At 42.1% G+C, this 19713-nt stretch overlaps 1 protein-coding gene across 1 annotated transcript; it reads right to left on the reverse strand.

Moving 5' to 3' along the window:
* Positions 1-1100: 1100 nt before the first annotated feature.
* On the reverse strand, positions 1101-18702 carry SYAP1 (synapse associated protein 1). Its single transcript, XM_083173940.1, has 9 exons — positions 18351-18702; positions 15945-16063; positions 14600-14666; positions 10540-10613; positions 7627-7766; positions 6953-7095; positions 4515-4573; positions 1852-1996; positions 1101-1697 (listed from the first exon to the last, which is right to left on the reverse strand). The coding sequence occupies exons 1-9, from the start codon at positions 18547-18549 to the stop codon at positions 1570-1572; spliced, it is 1074 nt and encodes a 357-aa protein (XP_083030066.1). The 5' UTR covers positions 18550-18702; the 3' UTR covers positions 1101-1569.
* Positions 18703-19713: the final 1011 nt, after the last annotated feature.

Here is a 19713-nt window from a genome sequence, read left to right on the forward strand (position 1 = left end):
TGCTACTGCCAAACTTAATGCCCCTCCTGTCAACTAACAGGAAACGGGCTACAGCAGGCACAGGCTTACCAAAACTGGGCAGCTGCGGACTGCATGACAAAATTTGGATTTAGGGTCAGATGATACCGTGAAAGACACCGCTAACAACGGGGGAGTCTCAAGTAGACACCCCGGCACACCGCTTCTCTAAGCTATGTTATCAGCCTTGCTCCAGCAGCAGCGCACGTGGCAGCCCAGCGCTGACAGGTCATTGTGGGACTTGTAGTTCCACAGTGAAATAAGACAGCCTGGCACACCGCTAACAACGGGGGTGTCTAAATTTAGTTGTGTATAGGGGTACATAGGGGTGCAGTGTGCAAAACACTATTAAACCTGTTCACAATGACACTAGTCGACGTAAAACTTGTCGACCTTGTTTATTCCACCATCCCGAAGCGTAGCGAGCACCGCGGTACGCATCCTCCCGACCTTTTCATGCCCCCACTATCCACGTCGGTGTGGAGTTGATTCTATATAGTGTGGCGAGCCCCGCGAAATACATGTGAAGTTATCCGCATCCGCTCACCACACTATATAAAATCAACTCCCCGCCAACGTGTATAGTGGGGGTATGAAAAGGTCGAAAAGACGTTCGCCGCGCTTCGGGATGGCGTGGATGGTGGGGTTGTTTCAGGAACACATTCACACCTGACTGACTTAGTCGCAGGAACTAGATACTGTTTCTGACTGTGACGCTAATTCTGACTAGAAAAAGACGCTAGACACTTTTATAACTAGACGCTAGACGCCTTTTCAGTAAATACGCTACTCGCGTAAACAGTACTGCCCACACTACGCTACTTTTCACGCTGCTGATAAAGTAGATTACAGATGTAAAACAGCTGGCGAGCTGCCAGAATTCAAACATGCGCTGCGCTGATAACATAGATGAGAAGAGTAAGGCAGTTTGGTAAGCGGCCAAGATTCATAGCTAGTGTGTGCGCACGGTGCCGCCATGAAACTAAACAAGAACCAAAGATTCATGGATGACTGCATGGCTTAGTGCCAGATGGAGAAATCTAGAAGTAGTAGTTTTTTTAAAGTATAAAGCACTAAACAAAATAGTTGTCGAATTTAATTGACAATATTATTTAACCAATTCTGTACGACCAATCATACAAATATTAAATTATAAAGAAAAATTAGATACATTTGGTTACAAAAATACTACGCAATTGTTGCAGAATGTAGACTGAATTTGAAATCAGACTATACAGTATACGGGTTGGTAAGTTACAGAAGTTGAAATCACAATTTCAGTTTGTTATATCATGAACTGATCTCTTATGGGAAAAACAAAAAAACAGAAAAAAACACCTTGTACAGTATAAAAGCAAAGCCATAGGTCCCCACACGGCATCATTTTTCCTGCTGATGTAACGGAAAGTTCACTTGTAATCTTCTAGCCGTACACTTTAGTTGCCATAAAAGGAAAGCCATACTAATAACCCCACCCCCAACTTCAGCAAGGCGGGGACAGTTTTCAGGAATAATAGTAGTGATGTTAGATTATATTTGCATAGGACACAGTTAATTTTCCTGGAGCAGATCCTCAATTTCTTTGTCCCAGCTCTCATCCTTCATTTTGTCAGCACCAGACACCACTTCATATTCTTGGACCACTTCCTGCAATTCCTTTATCCAGTCCTCGGATTCCTCTGATAAGAGCAAGAGAGTGATAATGAAGTCCCATTAGTCTTATACACAAGTTCACATTGAAAAGATAACACGTAATATGCAGAAGCTAGGTTTCATTCAGCTGTGTGGCATTGGGAAAGCGATGCCTTCACTATTCACATAAGGAGCAATTACCTTCTGCAGTGTCAAGCTCATCTTTGTTGTCAAGGACAAGCTGCTCCATTTCTTTCCTCAGGTCGTCCTGGTTTATGTTGCAGGAGTCGAATGCTTCACTTACAAACTCGGATACCTCAGGGCTGGTGGAGATCTCCTCTTCTTCCTGTGAAGACAATATGTACAGTCATTAATGTGTAACACAGCATTGTACACAACCATGTCAATGGCTTATTAACACAACATTTTGGCTTATTAACACAACATTTTGAACAAGATGATGACAAACTGCAAGAGTACATATGGATTGACAGCTGATCATCACATTTTGACTAGTTAGTTTCCTTCTTGCAACATAATTCTAAGATCTGATCCAATACAGAATAACATGCTTTTTAATGTACAGTTCTTGTTATTGTATATCGGGGCCTGTAAACCGATATTCAATCTCCCGCAGTCATTCCCGACGGCGGAAATGGCTGCGGAGCACTATTCAATGATGTCTTCCCCGACAGCATTGAACAGGGAATCTCGGCAGAACAAGCCCGACTTCACAAGCAATCGGGCTTGTTCTGTCGTGAACGGTTGGGAATTGACAAGCTCCCGGCTGCAGCTCGCAGATTCCCGGCTGCTTCTCGCTGCCACGCCCCTTTCTCGACCCACGGCAGGTGGGACATTGAATCCTGCCTGCAAATTCTCAGCCAGCCCGACAGTTGTGACCCAACATTTAATACCCCCCTTGCTTTGTAACAGGAGAGGACCTGCTACGAGGAGATAAAGAAATTGGTTAGCACAGAGCAGGGAAGACAGCAGGCATGGAGAGGCTGCGGACTGAAGACAGTGCGGAAGCTTCTAGAAGAAAAGACATGTGAAAAGGTTTCTAGATGTCCAAGAATTACACAAAAGTGACAGTAGATGGCAGCAGCTTTCTGAAATAGCATATAAGCACAGCACATTATATTAATTTATTTGGAATAATCTCCCAATATGTATGATGAACTAACGGACTCCCCGATCTGGTCAAAAAAAATAAGCTTGTATCCTCCTCTTCAGCTTTAAAAAATAATAATAATAATAATAATAATAATAATAATAATAATAATAATAATAATAATAGGTACCTTGCATTTAGTTGTAGGATGAAAACATGTTAGCTCCCATTTACAATATCCAGCAAGGGTGTGTCTATTTCTCCAAACTGCACAAATAAGAATTCTCTAACATTTTCTCCAATAATTACATTGCACATTACTTATAAATATCTGCCATGCACTCCATCAGGGGATGCGGTGAGCAGTTCAACAATAATAGGTTGACAAAATTAAAAAGTTCAGCATACCTTAGGTGGACATGGTCAAAAGGTCCACACATACAATAGGTCGACCCGGGAAAGGTCGGTATCTAAAAAAATTAAAAAAAAGGCGGTTTTTCATTCTTTGGACATCTAAATGGAAGAATTTAGGGGGATGCGGTAGACTGATACGAGGTCTATGTCAATATAGACAAACAAAAAAGTTAAAAACTAATGTCAACCTTTTTCCCTATTGCTGGTGTCAACCTTTGACCTTTTTAATGTGTCGACCAAAAGTGGTCGATGTTCTTATAGTCAACCCTATGACGCATACCCCTCCATCAGCACTAAATTTCAGTAACAGAAGAGCCAACCTCTACACACCATTACAAGCAGTACAATACATCCTTCTTCTGTTTGTTACAACACAAACATTTACAGTCAAATACCTCATACACCACACCTTCCACAATGACTATTGGAAGATATAGCTTGGAGATAAATGTATCCCCTTTCTCACCAGCTACATTACATACCTCACAACTTTGATCACTTAATATTGACGGTCGCACTGTTGCGTCACAGTGCTGGGCATGTGAGAATGGTTGCTCATTTATACTATTAAGGTTTATTTCTACAGCACCACTAACTACCCATTTCCATTTACTGTAAGTTCCACAATAAACAAGCATACTTATCCTAGCAGAATGTTTTTTGGGTGTGAGGACACTCGCATAAAAAGGGAGAAACAAAAGACACAAACAGGGCCCTAGTCAGGATCTTTACTCAGGACTTCAGCTCTGAGGCAGTCAAGCGAACCTCTCTGCCACCATGATGGTTCATGAGGATGTGGACATCACCCTGGGGGTATGACACTTCCAGTCCCATTAGGACAGCCAAGCATTTCAGAAGAACTGGGTTGCCCCATTACTTTGCTCCAAAACATGCCTTCATATCATACACATCTCTCCGGGCCTAGCACTAAAGGAGCATCCAAATGGACATTGCTCATAACCATCCAACTTGGGATAAAAGTCCATATAAACACCTTGGTCCCCAAACAGATGGTAGGTATGGCACTGTACCCTTTAGCAATTCATACTGCATTAATATGGTGTTGCTTCAGGTCTCACTCGCTCCCTCACGCACACACATATCTGTCTGTCAAACTGGTATGCCTCAGGCAACAACTGAATCACTCAGTCTGCAAAACAGATGGAGATGTATGCAATGTCCTTGTGCAACATTTCTAAGGAGCAGCAGAAGTCATCAACGGTTATCCTTATGTTTTATCCTCATAGTACCACGTATAGATTAGTTTCCGTAATAATGTAAAAGCTCATTTATAGAATAAAGAATTAGGAAGTACAAATAAACTAGATTTTTAAATTACCTCATGTGTTTTAAGTTGCGTCTTCATAGCTATTGGTGGAGTCTTTGGTCTTACATTTTCTACAATAAAGTGAGAGCGAGCAATCATTGCAAACATTCATTAAGGAATATAGAAACAACATGAAACATTCAAGAAATACGCATGCTCTAAAACATGGTCCTAGTAATACCTACAGTACAATAATGCAGTGTTCTCTGGCAATCCAGATGCAAGGCAGGTAAGACACCAGGCACTCGCTCATTTAGAGTGCTTACATACAGTAGGTACTAGCATTGAATATTTCATGTGTAGTACCTACTGCGTTACTAGGCACAGAGATTAACAAACAAGATTTTAATCATGGAACCAAGGGCCCGATTCAAACCCGCTTGCTAGGCTGCATAGGTTTGCAGCATAGCGAATAAGCAAACGCCACCCACCATGCCACCAAAATGCACACACACACACACCCCCGCTACGTGAATCCCCCTCTCTAACATGCAAGGGGCTGTGTATGCTAACAGGCTGACCTGTACGACACTATTTCCCTTGAGCTCTCACTGCAGAAGGCCAGGAGGGCTCACATATGATTTGGCACATAGGGGGTATTCAAATGTTTTTTCCCTTTTTCACACCTTTTATATGTTGTGATATTAGTGTGATATTCAATTCTTTCCTGTCTCTTCAAAGTTGACAGTTTTTTTTTAACATCTTTTATTTCAGTCATTTTCAATGGGCTACATGGTCATTTTCCTGTCATGTTATTCACCTGGGTGTTGGGTGGTAATGAAAGTGTCATTTTTTTTCTTTAAAAAGTAATGTTTAATGTAATGTTTTTTCATTAATTTTGGATTCTGACTTTGGTAAGAGGTGAGGTAGACCTTTTGAAAAGTTCTGCATTGATCTTGATTGAGCTTCTCTTCCAGTGCACAGTGGGACACTTTTCCAGCAGCTTGCGAGTGTTTTGGCTTTCACCCCCCCCCCCCCTCCAGAACATGCTCCACCCTCTTCCTCACAGAGCAGTGCCCACCCAATGGGCGGTATTCAATGTGAATACCAGCGACGTGCAGCGAATCCTGTTTAGGATTCGCTGCACATTCGCCACTGCCCGCCACGTTCCGGAGCCTCGACGGCTCCAGTATTCAACGAGTCAGGGGCTCACTGCCCCTGACTGGCGAATTTGTGCTCCTGCGGCGATGCCGTAGGGAGCCTTAGGACGGTGGCAGGCAGGGAGATGGAAGTCTCTCTGCCTGCCCCAGAGCGCATGTGGGGGGGAGGTGGGCTCCCCGGCAGCACAGGCTGCCCCCCCGGGGGTGCCAGCAGGGGACCGGGTATATTCACTACACCCGATAACGATCGGGTGCAGTGAATATATAATGAGCGGCTCGGCTCCGACACCCACTGCTGGCTGCTGTGTAAAAAAAAAAAAAAAATATATATATATATATTTATTTTATTAAATATATAGTCATGTGCTTACAGCACATGAATAAAAATAGCATGCCCCTCCTCAGAATAAAATTCCTGATTTTTTGACACCAAATGTAAAAAACAAAACACTTTATTTTAAAAGTTCACATTCCACTTCACCATAAAAAGATAGCGATTGCTACTCGGTGAATCATGGCGAAAAAAACCTTGAAATGTATTCGCCATCTGCTCATTGAATAGGGTGATTCACCGTTTTTATCAAAAATTCGCCAAACAGCACAAATTCGCCATAAAAACATGGCGAATCAGGCTCATTGAATACCGCCCAATGTGTGACTGTGCTATGTAAGGAATACAGTGGTTAATTTGACTGCGTTGTGTATGTGATGCAGGGGTTAATGTTGGCACAGCACACATACTAAAATATTGCACGTCCTCTCAAACAAACACGCTGTCTGCTGCTGCACCCAGCCCACAGCTCCACTCCCATCACTAATTGAAGTGCTCGCAAGCACTCTATGCCAGCCCTCCTCGCTAGTCCCACTGACAGCCACTCCTCTGCACTGCTGACAGCCATCCCTGGCCACTTACTCCCTGTCGCTGGCTGCCAGCCTCTGCAGACTGCGGTGGCCAGAAGTAAATCCACTGCACAGCAGGGAGAAGAAGGGCACAATAGTAAAGCCCTCCCTTTCCCGATAAGACGAGCAAAAAAAAAAAAAAGAATGAAGAGCGCACCCAACCGTCACTTCAAAAGACATCAGTTGCGTGTATTTGAAAGGTGGGGAAAAATGAATGCCCAAAAGTAAACATTTGAATACCTCCACATAATGTGCAGTGTTTACATGCAATAAATTGCAGGATTTCTTTTATAAAGTGAATAAGGTGAGGAACATGCATAAAAAAAAAATAATAATAATAATGATCAAAACCCAATAATAAAAAATTAAAAAAACACACCACACAGAAACCCACCAAATTAAAAAAACACACCACACAGAAACCCACCCATAAAATAGTTTTTGCTGTACCTTCTAAGTCATCATTCTGATGGACATTTGTCTTATCAGACTGTGCAGTAGCCTGTTGGGCAGCCAGAGCAGTCAGCTGTGCCGACTGCTTTATCAGAGACACCCTATAGAAATAATTCCTCCAGAACATTTCTTCTTTCACACTGAAAGAAAATGAAAGTCAGTAAGTACATTAAGTTTCGCACGCACACACACACACACACACACACACACAAAAAAAAAAAAAAAAAAGGGAACCTGGTGAATCAGGATATTTCCCAGGTAACAAAACGAAAATTGCACAGAAACCTACACCAAAAAGTTACAGAATACAGAAAAATGCCCCTTTTGTATATACCTTGTCAATGCCACAGAAATCATATGACACCACAATAAAGACATAATATAGAAGAATATCCTGTGGAATAGTGATTGTTAATTTTTAGACCAACAGCTGATATCAAAAGATTTCTTCTAATATATAAATGTATAAGTATTTAATGTACAAGTGAAACCATTAGATATGACACTTGCGGTTCCTGGATTTGACAATAGATGTTTGCTCTGACCATTTAAAAAGGAATAAGCAAGCCTGCAGCTTTAGACAACATTCTACCGATGGCGTGTTATCACAATGCTGTAGGTGAACAAGTAAACAGACTTAACATATTTAATTACAAAAAACAGCCACTTACAGTTTTGGAACAAGATCAAACCGCATACGATTAAGCAGTTCATCTTCCTGAAGCATTACAAGAGCAACAGGGTACATCTGTTCAAAGTCGAAATTAAAATGGACCCCAGCAGGAGGGTCTCTGAGGAAGTTTCTCCTATCCTTAAAATCAAACATATAAATGAATTAAAATCATTCTAGAGGAGTCTTGACCGAAACAAAGTTAAAGACAGTATAAAAATGGTACATTAACCTTTTTTTTAAGAATATAATATACTCATGGGATAGTGCACTCACTACCATAAACTATCCAGCTAACAGAAGTCTCAGGAGTTTTGGGACCATATGAAAGCACCAGACTTATTACAGATAAAAAACAAAACTGGACTTTTTATAGCCATAATTGAAGCTTCTCGCTAGGAAATCAGGATTTTATTTACTCACTGTATACCCCATCTGTGTCACCCTGTCAAGTCTGCCCCATTTAGAAAGTAAGCTTTCACAAGCAGGGCCCTCTCCCCTTATGTCCTATTCCTTCTCTTATTTAAACTATCTTTTCCATCTCCCTTCGTACTTCTTTCAGGGTTTGCTGAAGCAGCAAAAGGGGTTTAAACACAGGGAGATTTTCGCTAATAAACTATTTTGACTAAGCAATTTTGAGAGAGAGATTTTGGATAGATGCAATGGAGATTTTGAGTAAGCGATTTTGATCTAGTCAAAATTGCCTTGCCTGCACAGTCAATCTATGTTAGACAATATTGATTAAGCAGCAGAAAAATAGGGAGATTTTGGCTAACCTTCTAGGAAATTTTGACTATCTAGTCAAAATCTCACCATGTGTACAACCCTTAAGTTTAACACTATATTTGTCCTATATTGTCTTCAAATGCAAGTCACGGTGTTCATGGTTTGTACTTGTTTATGTACTCTAAAGGGGTGTACACACAGGGAGATTTTGACTAATGGACAATTTTAACTTAGCAATTTTGGGAGAGATTTTGACTAAGCAATGACAGTCTATGATCTAGTCAAAATTTCCTTGCCTGCAAAGTCAATCTATGCTAAGCAATTTCTGCTAGACAATATTGACTAAGCAGGAGATAGAAAATAGGGAGATTGGGGCTAACCGTCTAGGAGATTTTGACTATCTAGTCAAAATCTCCCGTTAAAAGTTCTCCGTGTGTACACACCTTAAGTGGTTGCTGTGGATCCCTTGTGGCATTATATAAAACAAAGGATAACAATAATATAACACTAATAATAAAACCTGTTGCAGTATTCTAGTTTTGGAGGTTTTCCAAGTGCATGTCTAGTTTTGGGGAGAGGCAGCTTGCGGGATCGGATCATCATAGTAATATGTGCAATGATTGTTGCCTTTAACAACAAAACTGAATATTCTACTCCTCTTCTTGAAGATATAAAAGCATGGTTGCAACAGCTAATGGCTACATCCTTGGAGCTGCAGAGAAGTGGAACATGTAGCCAGGTTACCTAGCTGGTGCACAGCTGTAGTCATTACTAACTGTCACATTTTCAAACCTGCTGCATTCATTTCTACTATAGATCCACAGGTTGCCTGGAAAACATGCACCGTTGGTAGATCTTGAGGACAAGTTTGGCCACCCCTGATCTAAAGTAACCAAACTAAGCAATGTTACACCACATGGTCTGTCATCACTGATTCTGTGAGATAAAGCTAACAAGTACTAAGTGTTGTTAGAAAAAATATATATGTTTGAGCTCAATATATTTAAGGAAAGCCTGTAACTTAAAAATGGAATTATCCTTTAATTCAGGTCACTTTTCTGGATGCCTACGTGAAGACTACAGACTCATGCATCCAAATTAAGCATACGACTTTTCCCATGTTTTCTGTGCTATTGCCTGTGATACATAGAATGTTATATACACACCCTTCTATGCTCCAACAGAAATGTAAGTGGATGCAATCCTGTACATTTTTGCACAAAAAGATTGTTAAATGGAGCATTTAATTTGCGCTATGTCAAATTCCATTAGAGGAAAAAGGGGTTTTGAGTGGTGCGCTATCACTGAGCAGCCGGCACTGGGTTGTCAGGCCCAACAAAAATAGTTACAGTGTGCCGGCGCTAGCTGCTTCAATAAGGTATATTCAACGGTTTAAAAAAGTATAAATTTTATTTTACACAATAATAATTCAATATATTTCTAAAAAAACATATGTATGCATACATGAAAAAATTGAAAAAAATATATATAAATAAAAAATAAAATTTAATAAATTATTAATTTATGTGCTGTAAGAAATTTCTTATATGAGCAAGTGCTCCTGAGGAAGCCGGCCACAGATAAGCCGGGGAATGTATGCATACATATATGTTTTTTTAGAAATATATTGAATTATTATTGTGTAAAATAAAATTTATACTTTTTTAAACCGTTGAGTATACCTTATTGAAGCAGCTAGCGCCGGCACACCCCCTCTCTTTGTAACCAAATTCCATTAGAAGCTAGGAGTTTGTTACAATTTTGACATTTGACAGGGTTAGGCTGCCGATAGATTTAGACACAAGCTTTTCCAATGGTACATTATATACAGGCATAGAGCGGTATCTTATAACATGCAGTACTTTAACGCACAGTAAAAACTGGCAATATGACTATCGGGCTATCCAATTTTAGACCATTTTTACCATGCAGTAAATGACCCGTTCCCAGGCAGTAACACATGGGATCAGGAAAAAGTTTCTAGGCTCGTGTTTTTTTTTTTTTTTTGCTGGAAACTAGTCTCCTGGGTCTGCTTATTGGGGATTCGGCTTCATGTGCCTAGAAAATTTATCAGGAATAACCAAACATTTTCGCCAGGCACACAGTTAAACGGATGTGATTCAAGACTTAAAACTATAGGGCTTTCCTGGTAGGGTATTTAATTGACAGAACATTGTAAAATTCTTACTGCTGACAGGGCCAGGATTTGTTGTTGAATGGTCTCCTCTTCATTATAGCCGACCCAAGGTGGAACTGCAGCCTCTGTTAAGAACAAATACAACCATTTTTAGCATAACAAATGAGAGACCGCTAGGTTGGCATGAGAGAAGGTACTGTATATGATATAAATGCCTGTTGACCTAGACTTGAAGTTCCTGATACACAAAATACCGTTCTTACATGGTCGCACAGGTGATACATAAAATTGCCACTTGTTTCCCTTCTCTGCAGGAGACGCTATAAAAGAGACTCGATGTCCCAGGTCTGGAAGATTGTCCCCTCATTATCTCCTTTTGGAATAGGAGTATAAATCTGGTGAGGAATTAAGTTGATCCCACTGTCTTGACTGGCCTTGGGTATGGGTTCCCTTTCCTATACCAAAATTATTGCTTAAGCAAGGACTCCGATAAGTATGACTCTCTGTGTAGAGTCTCCCCAGGCTATTTTTTTTTTTTTTTTATTGTTTTTAACCTATATTTATTGAAAATATTTTTGAAAGCGTATTATTACATTGAAAGCTTCATATATTAGAAATAACATCAAAATGACAATGCAATGCACAATAACAAAGAAGCATTTTTAAATTCAAACACCACAAGTCACATAGGCTACACAATGAGCAGAGACAAACTAACACATACTGTAACAGGAGTATAAAAAGCAGGAACATTGGGGTAGGTAGAACTAGGAACAAAGGGGAAAGATCCCCCATAGCTAATCAAACATATGTATCAAACTTGGATAAAGGGATCCGGAAAAAATCCCAAAAACCTGGTCTCATACCATAATGCAGCAAGACACTTTGTGGGAAATTTACTAAGATGGGAGTTCCATTTCACGTGGGATGTTGCTATGGGCAACCAAGCAGATACAATCTATGATCATCTAGAGCAGGGCTGGGCAACACCGGCCCTCCAGATGTTGATGAACTACACATCCCAGCATGCCTTGCATCAGTTTCAGCATGGATTTGGGAATAATTTTTGTACAGTTGCGCAAAGACAACAAAGCAGCTTAGACACTGATAATAAAGTTACACCAAAACTTCAAACAGTTATGGACGGTGGATCCCACGATCAGGACAAGATGCTGTTTTCTCCAGCCACGGGTACAGCTGCTCAATGCATTTCAGACCTTTTGGTCCTTCCCCAGGAGCATGGTCCATGCTCCTGAGGAAGGACCAAAAGGTCTGAAATGCATTGAGCAGCTGTACCCGTGGCTGGAGAAAACAGCATCTTGTCCTGATCGTGGGATCCACCGTCCATCCTGGTATCCAGTGGCTGTTTGAATTGACACCTCTCAGCGGCACTACCACAGGAGTGGTTGGTGAGATCCATCCCCATTTGTTATCACCGGCTGGTGATTATATGTTTTTTACCCTTATACCTTTGTGAGTTTGTAGAGTGAATAAAATTGTTCCCCCCTGTACACAAAGGTGTTTTGCACTATCTTCCTTTCTTTGCTAGATTTACAGAGGAAAGAAAAGGGGGAGTGCATGGACTGGGTTCATTTTTTGGGTCCTAGAACATCTCTATATAAACAAGAGAGGAATCCATATGACTCTGTCCTCAAACTAGTGTAAGTTTGATCTTACATATGCTCCGCTGGACATGACATTGATTTTTCTTTTTGTCTATAATCAGTTTCAGCATGGCCACATAGCAAAACTAATGCAAAGCATCCTGGGATGTGTAGTCCACTAACATCTGGAGGGCCGGTGTTGACCAGCCCTGATCTAGAGGGTGCTAAATGAATAAGTAGATTCTGATTCGTTGCCCATAGCAACATCCCATATGAAATAGAATGCTCAACTTAGTAAATTTCCCCCTTTGAATTCTTTGTTTTACCTGTATGTTAAAATTATCAATAAAGAATTACCAGAAAAGTTTTAAATTCTTTGTCCTGTATATGACAAGGTTTCCAAACCATATATTTTTGGGAGTTATTTAGGGCCTCTTTTGTCTACTTTACCAGCGTCATCTCTGGGATAGACTGGAAACATGCAATGGGTCATAAACATTTGTAGAGAAGGACATATCCATTATTGGAGTATACTTTTCATTGCTACAGATGAAAGTTTCAGAAGTAATTTACAGCAACCTGGGGAGGGCTATGGTACAGTCATTAAAATGCCAGAAACAAAAATGTACTTAATATAATAGCAAATGGTTCAGACTTAGGCCAAAATTTCTAAATGGGTAAGCAATCTGTCAGAACTGATACAGGCAAGTATATGGTCTATCATAGTTAGGGCAAACCGATGAAGAGGAAATACCAATGAAATGACAGCAGGAGGGGGATAAATAGCCTTCATAAAATATTATATTAGGTAGTAGGTAGTAGCTGGGAGGACTCAAACTGAGTAACGATGTGCTCCGTAGAATCATCAATTCACTCAAGGTCATTAATGCTTATTTGCAGTCGAGTTATGCCTGTATCATGGTGACCTCCTTAATATGACAGATGTTGTAAAAAAAAAAAAAAAAGTGCAAGACAGAAAAGACCAAACCAATTTATTCAGCCAATCCATTGGTGAGAAAATAGATTTACTATAGACCAGCGGTTCCCAAAATTTTTTTTTAAATCCATGTACCTGATGATGGGAGAGGAGGTGACAGACACCTTAAATTATTGAAGTGCGAAGCTAAATGGATATTCACACTAGCTACCCTGAAACCCAAAGGGTTAAATGAGCAGCTAAATTGGAATCTCTTTATTTGAGGACTAGGATGTAATTTTATCTAATTTACGGTCAGGTATGCATCATTGTAATTATTAACCGATAAGAACATTGGTATGCATATTATTCAGCACATTCATTGATTCACCACATTGTTTTTAACTAGGTAACTATAGGTATTTATTGTTTATCTTTCACAGTTGATACGATGTAACATTGCTGGGGTTAGGTGATCGGCTCCCCCTGACGTCATCCAGCAACACAGTACGTGGAGGGGAGTGATCCCAACCCGGAAGACGTACACTGCACGCCGGCACACAAGGTAATATATATTTGTGTCACTGTTTGTTACATTTTTTCAAGCCTGAGGACGGGATAATAAACTTTCCCAAAACGTCGCAAAAACATTGGCTTCTGCCTGTTGATTGATTGTATGGAGAGCAGAGTCCCGTGAGTGCGGCCATCCAAGCATGCATATATGAAGTTCTTTTGAGCCGGCACCAGGGCAGACGAGGAAGATTGGAAGCGTGCCAGCACATCGTTATATATATATCTGTCTGCTGTCTGGCACTCTCCTGTACGATGTCAGCTGCCCTGGTGCCCTCAAAAGGTACGGAGTAGTGGACAAAAAGAAAGCGGCACTCGGAGGTCTTTTCAGCAACATATATTTTCCAATATATATAATATATGCTAATGGAGCTGTGACGGACATGCGGGGGGGGGGGGGCAGGCAGTTGACATCGTCAGATGTCAGCTGCCCACCCATTTCCTCCCGATCTTACACGCATATGTAAGGTTGCTCAGAGCAACCTTACACATGCGTGCACTTTCCACATCTTTCAATGGTCGCCGACCATCGAAAGATGTGGGAGGGTCCCAGTGGCATACGAATGGGTGTTTATGTAAAACATCCATTCGCAGCCAGAGCGAACGTACGTGCCTTGCGAATGGTGAGCCGGCGTACCACCACTCACAAGGCGGGATCTGGGTCACTCGCAATCATGTGAATTCGCACCCGAGCAAATGAACCAGAATAACCCCCAGGATACATTTACAGTACAAATAAGAATGCAATCAGCCAGTACACAATGAAACAAATGATCTTGAACAGGATAGGCAGTCTCTGTACAGGAAAAACAGGATAGACCAGGTGCCTGCACTTGACAGGGCAACAATATAGTGCGTGTATGTAAAATGGCTATTGTTTCCAATGTCTACCATCACTTGACCATAAATATCCAATTTAACATTAAGCCCCAAATAAAATAGAAAGGGTGATCATTTCAGGGGGCTGTGTGGGCATCTCTTGCCTAAATAAAATAATGAAGTAGGATATGGCAACACATACCTGTCTTTTTAACATTCTTTTCCTGCACAAACTTTTCCTGCTCTTTCTGGAAATCACCAATTATAGTCTGTAAAACAACATTTCATAAGTCGTTATAAAAAAAGTTATAAAAACGCGTGTAAAAAAAAAAAAAAATCCAAACAAACAGCCAAGTTTTGCAGTAAGCTACAAGGTTGTCTTCCAAAACCCAAAGTAAATGTCAAAAGTTAGTTGATTGTGTATAGCAGACAGGGGTGGGGGATTCTATTAGTAAATTTCTGCAGCTAATGAAATGCCCAGCGGCTATCCAATTATCCCATCAGCAGAATACCCGGTAATAACCCAAAACTGGTTATTTACTGCACAGTAAAACACGCTTCACTTAATAGCCCAATAATACTATCAGACTAAAAAGCTTTTTGTTTGGCAAGAGATAACAGTACCAGCCAATTAACTTTTACTGGTCATTTCACAGGCTGGGTGTGAAAAAGGTCAGTTAGGAGCTGATTGGTTGTCAGTTTATCCCTCTCCAAGCTTCAATAAATATAAAATTTTCAAGGTATGTGGACATAATCACGTGAAGAAATAACTACTGCACCAAACAGTAAGAAACAAATCAGACTATAAGGATTTTATATGTTGTCAAGAGTCACAGACATTATGGACATGTCAGAGCCAATTAAATGAAATAACTCCAACTAAAGCCGCAGAAAATAATCTTGCCACCAGGCTCTAAAATACCACTAGCAATACTACCATCGTTTGGGTCATGGGTTTGATTGCCAATACCCCAACTGTGTGGAGTTCATATTTTCTTCCCATGCTTGTGTGGATATCCTCCAACAATTGAAAAATATACTATTAAGTTAATTGGCTGTCAACAAAACTTAAAGTGTATGTGCATACATGTGGTAGGGAATATCGAGGGAAGGTATGGATGTGCATCCTTGGCCATAATAATCACACTACTGTCAGGGAACTCCTGCACTATGTCAAGTGCACCACCTTTGACAAAGCTGATCATAGCTGAATCAGAATGCTGGGAATAACAGGACTCCAGAAACAGAAGCAAGACTGGAACATTCAGCACACTTGGACACTTTTCCGGGCAGGTCTCACCCAACTGAGAGATTTAAAACCTAGTACGACAGAAGCGCCGGTCTGTTGCCTAGCAATGGGTGGAGATCGCGCCAGCACCTACTGCCCAGCATGCACACTAATGTTCCCTATAAGCTTCTTTTGCAAGGTGCAGTACCCTGCACATTTTTTAAACCTCAAAATGCACCCTGCGCCCTTATGCTGCCCCCATTGTGCTGACATGCTATACAAACAATTAGTTTTAACTAAGTGGCTAATGAAATCACACCTTATCAATGATCCCATCAATCTTTCCTTCTTCAACAGACTTTTTGATGGTGTGCGCAGTTTCAGTGACGGAATCTGATATTTTTTTTGTAGCAACTGAAGCAAAGTTCAAGAGATAACCTGTAACAAGGACAAAATATGAATACAGGACATATTATATATTTTTATTCTATACACAGCCACTGTTATGTGTGGAAGAAATAGCACACCAGGACAAGTTTACAGGAGAGATACTAAAGAGAAAGTACTCAATATACAGGAGGATTATTACATTGTCAGAGGCAGGAACTACTTTAAACCACATGCTCTCATTAGAATGGGCACTCCAGGATCCATTATTAAAGTGCTTTAAAATGAAAAATCACATTATTACTTTCCCATATTTCAGGACTGAACGGTCTCATCACCAGGGTCACCAATAAAACCACTTTTGCTGAAGTGCAGAAAAAAAATGTTGACTGTCTTAAAGCCATTTATACACCAGACAGAAGCTCTTGAGTCTTATGGGGCATACACACACAGGCAATTACAGACCCATTTCCAAGCAATCTATCTAGTCAGCTTAGAAATGAAGCACGGATCACTCCATGTGTATGGCTCCCGGTCACGGGGATGCGCCATCCTGTGCATCAACTGACTAGATCTATACTACATGCAGTGATCTGTGCTGAACTAGATCACTGCTTCCGTCACCCCAAGTGTACAGTGCATTACTTGACAAAAGCCCCTCATTTTTCATCTTGGCACTACAGTTTGTCTAGATGGACTGCAAGGACAAGAAAATGAGTAAATTCATTTTATAATAGTGGCTTAGGTAGGTAAATGTCTGGATGTTTTATCTCTGCAAAAAAAAAAAAAAAAAACACAATGGAAACATCAGGAAAGCTACCTGCCCAGTTGTGTCCTTTTCCATATGATCATATATAAATAAGGTACTTGTGTATTTTGGCGGCGCCCCCGATGTCCGTCGTACGACGAACAGATCGCATCGCATCGCATGCCATGCACCCGATGGCATGCGATGCGACGCGATTTTGACCCCCTATACGACCAAAAATCGTATAAGCACCCTAAAGGGTGCTTTTGAGCACCTAAATGGGTGCTTACAGTGTTAAATGCACCCCCACGCCACCCCCCACTATAAACGTGAACCCGAAGCGTGGCGAGCGCAGCGAGCCCGCGAGGGGCGGCGGTACGCGTCCTACGACCTTTTCATACCCCCACTATCCACGTCGGCGTGGAGTTGAGAATAGAATAGTGTGGCGAGCGCAGCGAGCCCCGCGAGGGGACGCGGATACCTTCACAGTTATACGCGTCCCCTCGCGGGCTTCACAGGTGTCCGTGGCGACGCGGACACCTGTGAAGCCCGCGAGGGGACGCGTTTACCTGTGAAGGTATCCGCGTCCGCTCGCCACGCTTCGGGCTCGGTGGCTCGCTGCGCTCGCCACACTATTCTATTCTCAACTCCACGCCGACGTGGATAGTGGGGGTATGAAAAGGTCATAGGACGCGTACCGCCGCCCCTCGCGGGCTCGCTGCGCTCGCCACGCTTCGGGTTCACGTTTATAGTGGGGGGTGGCGTGGGGGTGCATTTAACATTGTAAGCACCCATTTGGGTGCTTAACATAGTATAAGCACCCATTAGGGTGCTTATACAATGTTTAATCGCATCGCATCGCATCGTATGGCATCGTATGCCATGTACAATGGCATACAATTTCAAAATTGTATGCCATCGAGCTCTATCGTACGATATCGCGTCGCATCGCATACCATCGTATGTGTTATAGTATGCGATGCGATGGGCGCCGCCAAAATACACAAGTACCATAAATAAAGTTAGTAATGGTAAGTTATACCATACACTGTGGGCTTGGTGGCGAGCAGCACAGCCATCTATTTTATTTTCCCTTTATGGGGGCCATGGAACGTCTACTAATTAATTAAATTTGCCTCTAATGAGCCCTAGTTAAAATAAACCTTAGGGCATACTAGGCACACCTCATTTTTCAATTGGTTCCACTGTAGAACCAAAACTTAGTACCAAAATCCCCAGCACATAGAATATTTTTCAAAAGCTCACTGCAAGACTGGTACGTGATATTGGGTTACAGGCCCTATCGTCCAATCATCCCCCCCCCCCCCCCCCCTTTTAACCTTATTATTAATAAAAGTCGAGTTTTATTATCATACCTCAAGAGAAACCCCCCCCCCCTAAAAAAGTCTTATTTTTCTCTCAGCTATTTAGGGGTTTGAAACCTGACAGGAGATGATTGTTTGGTGCTGTACCTCTCTACAGGCTTTGATAAAACCACCCATTAGCCTGTTCCAGGGGAGTACATCAGACATAAAGGTGCTGCCCAGGGGCCAGCCTATCAGCTGTAACGAATAGCGCCAGATTACTCACTCCCGAAGCCCTTGGCCTGTGTGAACAGCACATCCTCCACCTCCAGTAAGGGCTCCTCTGGTTCCCTGTCTTCTCCCTGTTCCTCACTGACAACGCTGCTATCCTCGCCCTTGTCCTGCTGGTTCTGCTCCTTATCTTCTGCTGCCTGTGTGTCCGAGCCCGGGTCCAGCCCCAGCCAGCTGCCCAGACCACGAAACATGACAGCGGCTGTGCTCCGTGAGCCGACACCGATGCTGCGCTTCTGCTCGCTCAGGGCCGGTGCCCGGAGAATATTGTTGTTGTTGTCTTGAAAAAACGATCAAAACTTCCGGGTCTCTCGCTGTACGTCGCGAAAAGACAACCCGGCCAATGGGATGAGCCGTGGCGATCACGTGGCACTGTCATCGGCGACAGCCTCTCATAGCCACCTGTCACCGGCTTTTGCCACGCCCATCCGCTAGAGGGCAGACCTTTCAGCCTAGCGCCGCGGCCTGACACGCAATCACGTGATACTGATCATCATGATCGATCGCAGTGCACTGCACTGCACACACACATGCACTTGTTGTGTTAAAGGCAGTGATTAGGGCATTCAGTCACAGTGACAGTGAGTGACATATGTTGGATGGTTATGTGTGTACTGCTCTAGTTTGCCTATGATTGCATCAGTGCTGTAGCACTTTTATGTATTTCAGTGGCCCCGAAACATTGATCTAATTATGGATTAAATTGGTCCCATTAATTTACAACACTGACGGTCTCTGAGTGCCGCTTCTTTGCTGCATATATCATACTTGCCTACCTAAACCCTCTCCATGAGGGAGAAAGTGCCCTGTTCCTGGACTCCCCTGGTAATGTATGATTGCCATCACCTGTGGGGAGCTAGGTAATTGATAAGAAAGGTGTTTCACCACAGGTGATGGCAATCATACATTACCAATGATGTCCAGGAACAGAGCATTTTCTCCCTGAAGGAGATGGTCAGGTAGGCAAGTATGGCCAGGGTTGCCTACCTGACCCTCTCCATGAGGGAGAAAATGCTCTGTTCCTGGACTTCATTGGTAATGTATGATTGCCATTACCTGTGGTGAGCTAGGTAATTGATAAGAAAGGTGTGTCACCGCAGGTGATGGCAATCACACGTTACCAGGGAAGTCCAGGAACAGAGCATTTTCTCCCTCCTGGAGAGGGTCAGGTAGGCAACCCTGAGGATGGCATATATACCAGAGGCCTCAACTCCTTACGTTGGAGGCACCAGAGCAAGTTATTTCCAGCAGCATAATTAATCCCTGAATAACGGGTCCTCTTTTCTTTTTCTCTCTCTCGTCCAAAAACAAACAGAGGCACCCGGGAGGTCTTTCAAAAAACTTTAAATAGCAACAAG

This window comes from Crinia signifera, chromosome 2 (assembly GCF_055691185.1).
Source record: "Crinia signifera chromosome 2, ASM5569118v1, whole genome shotgun sequence".
Taxonomy (NCBI): domain Eukaryota; kingdom Metazoa; phylum Chordata; class Amphibia; order Anura; family Myobatrachidae; genus Crinia; species Crinia signifera.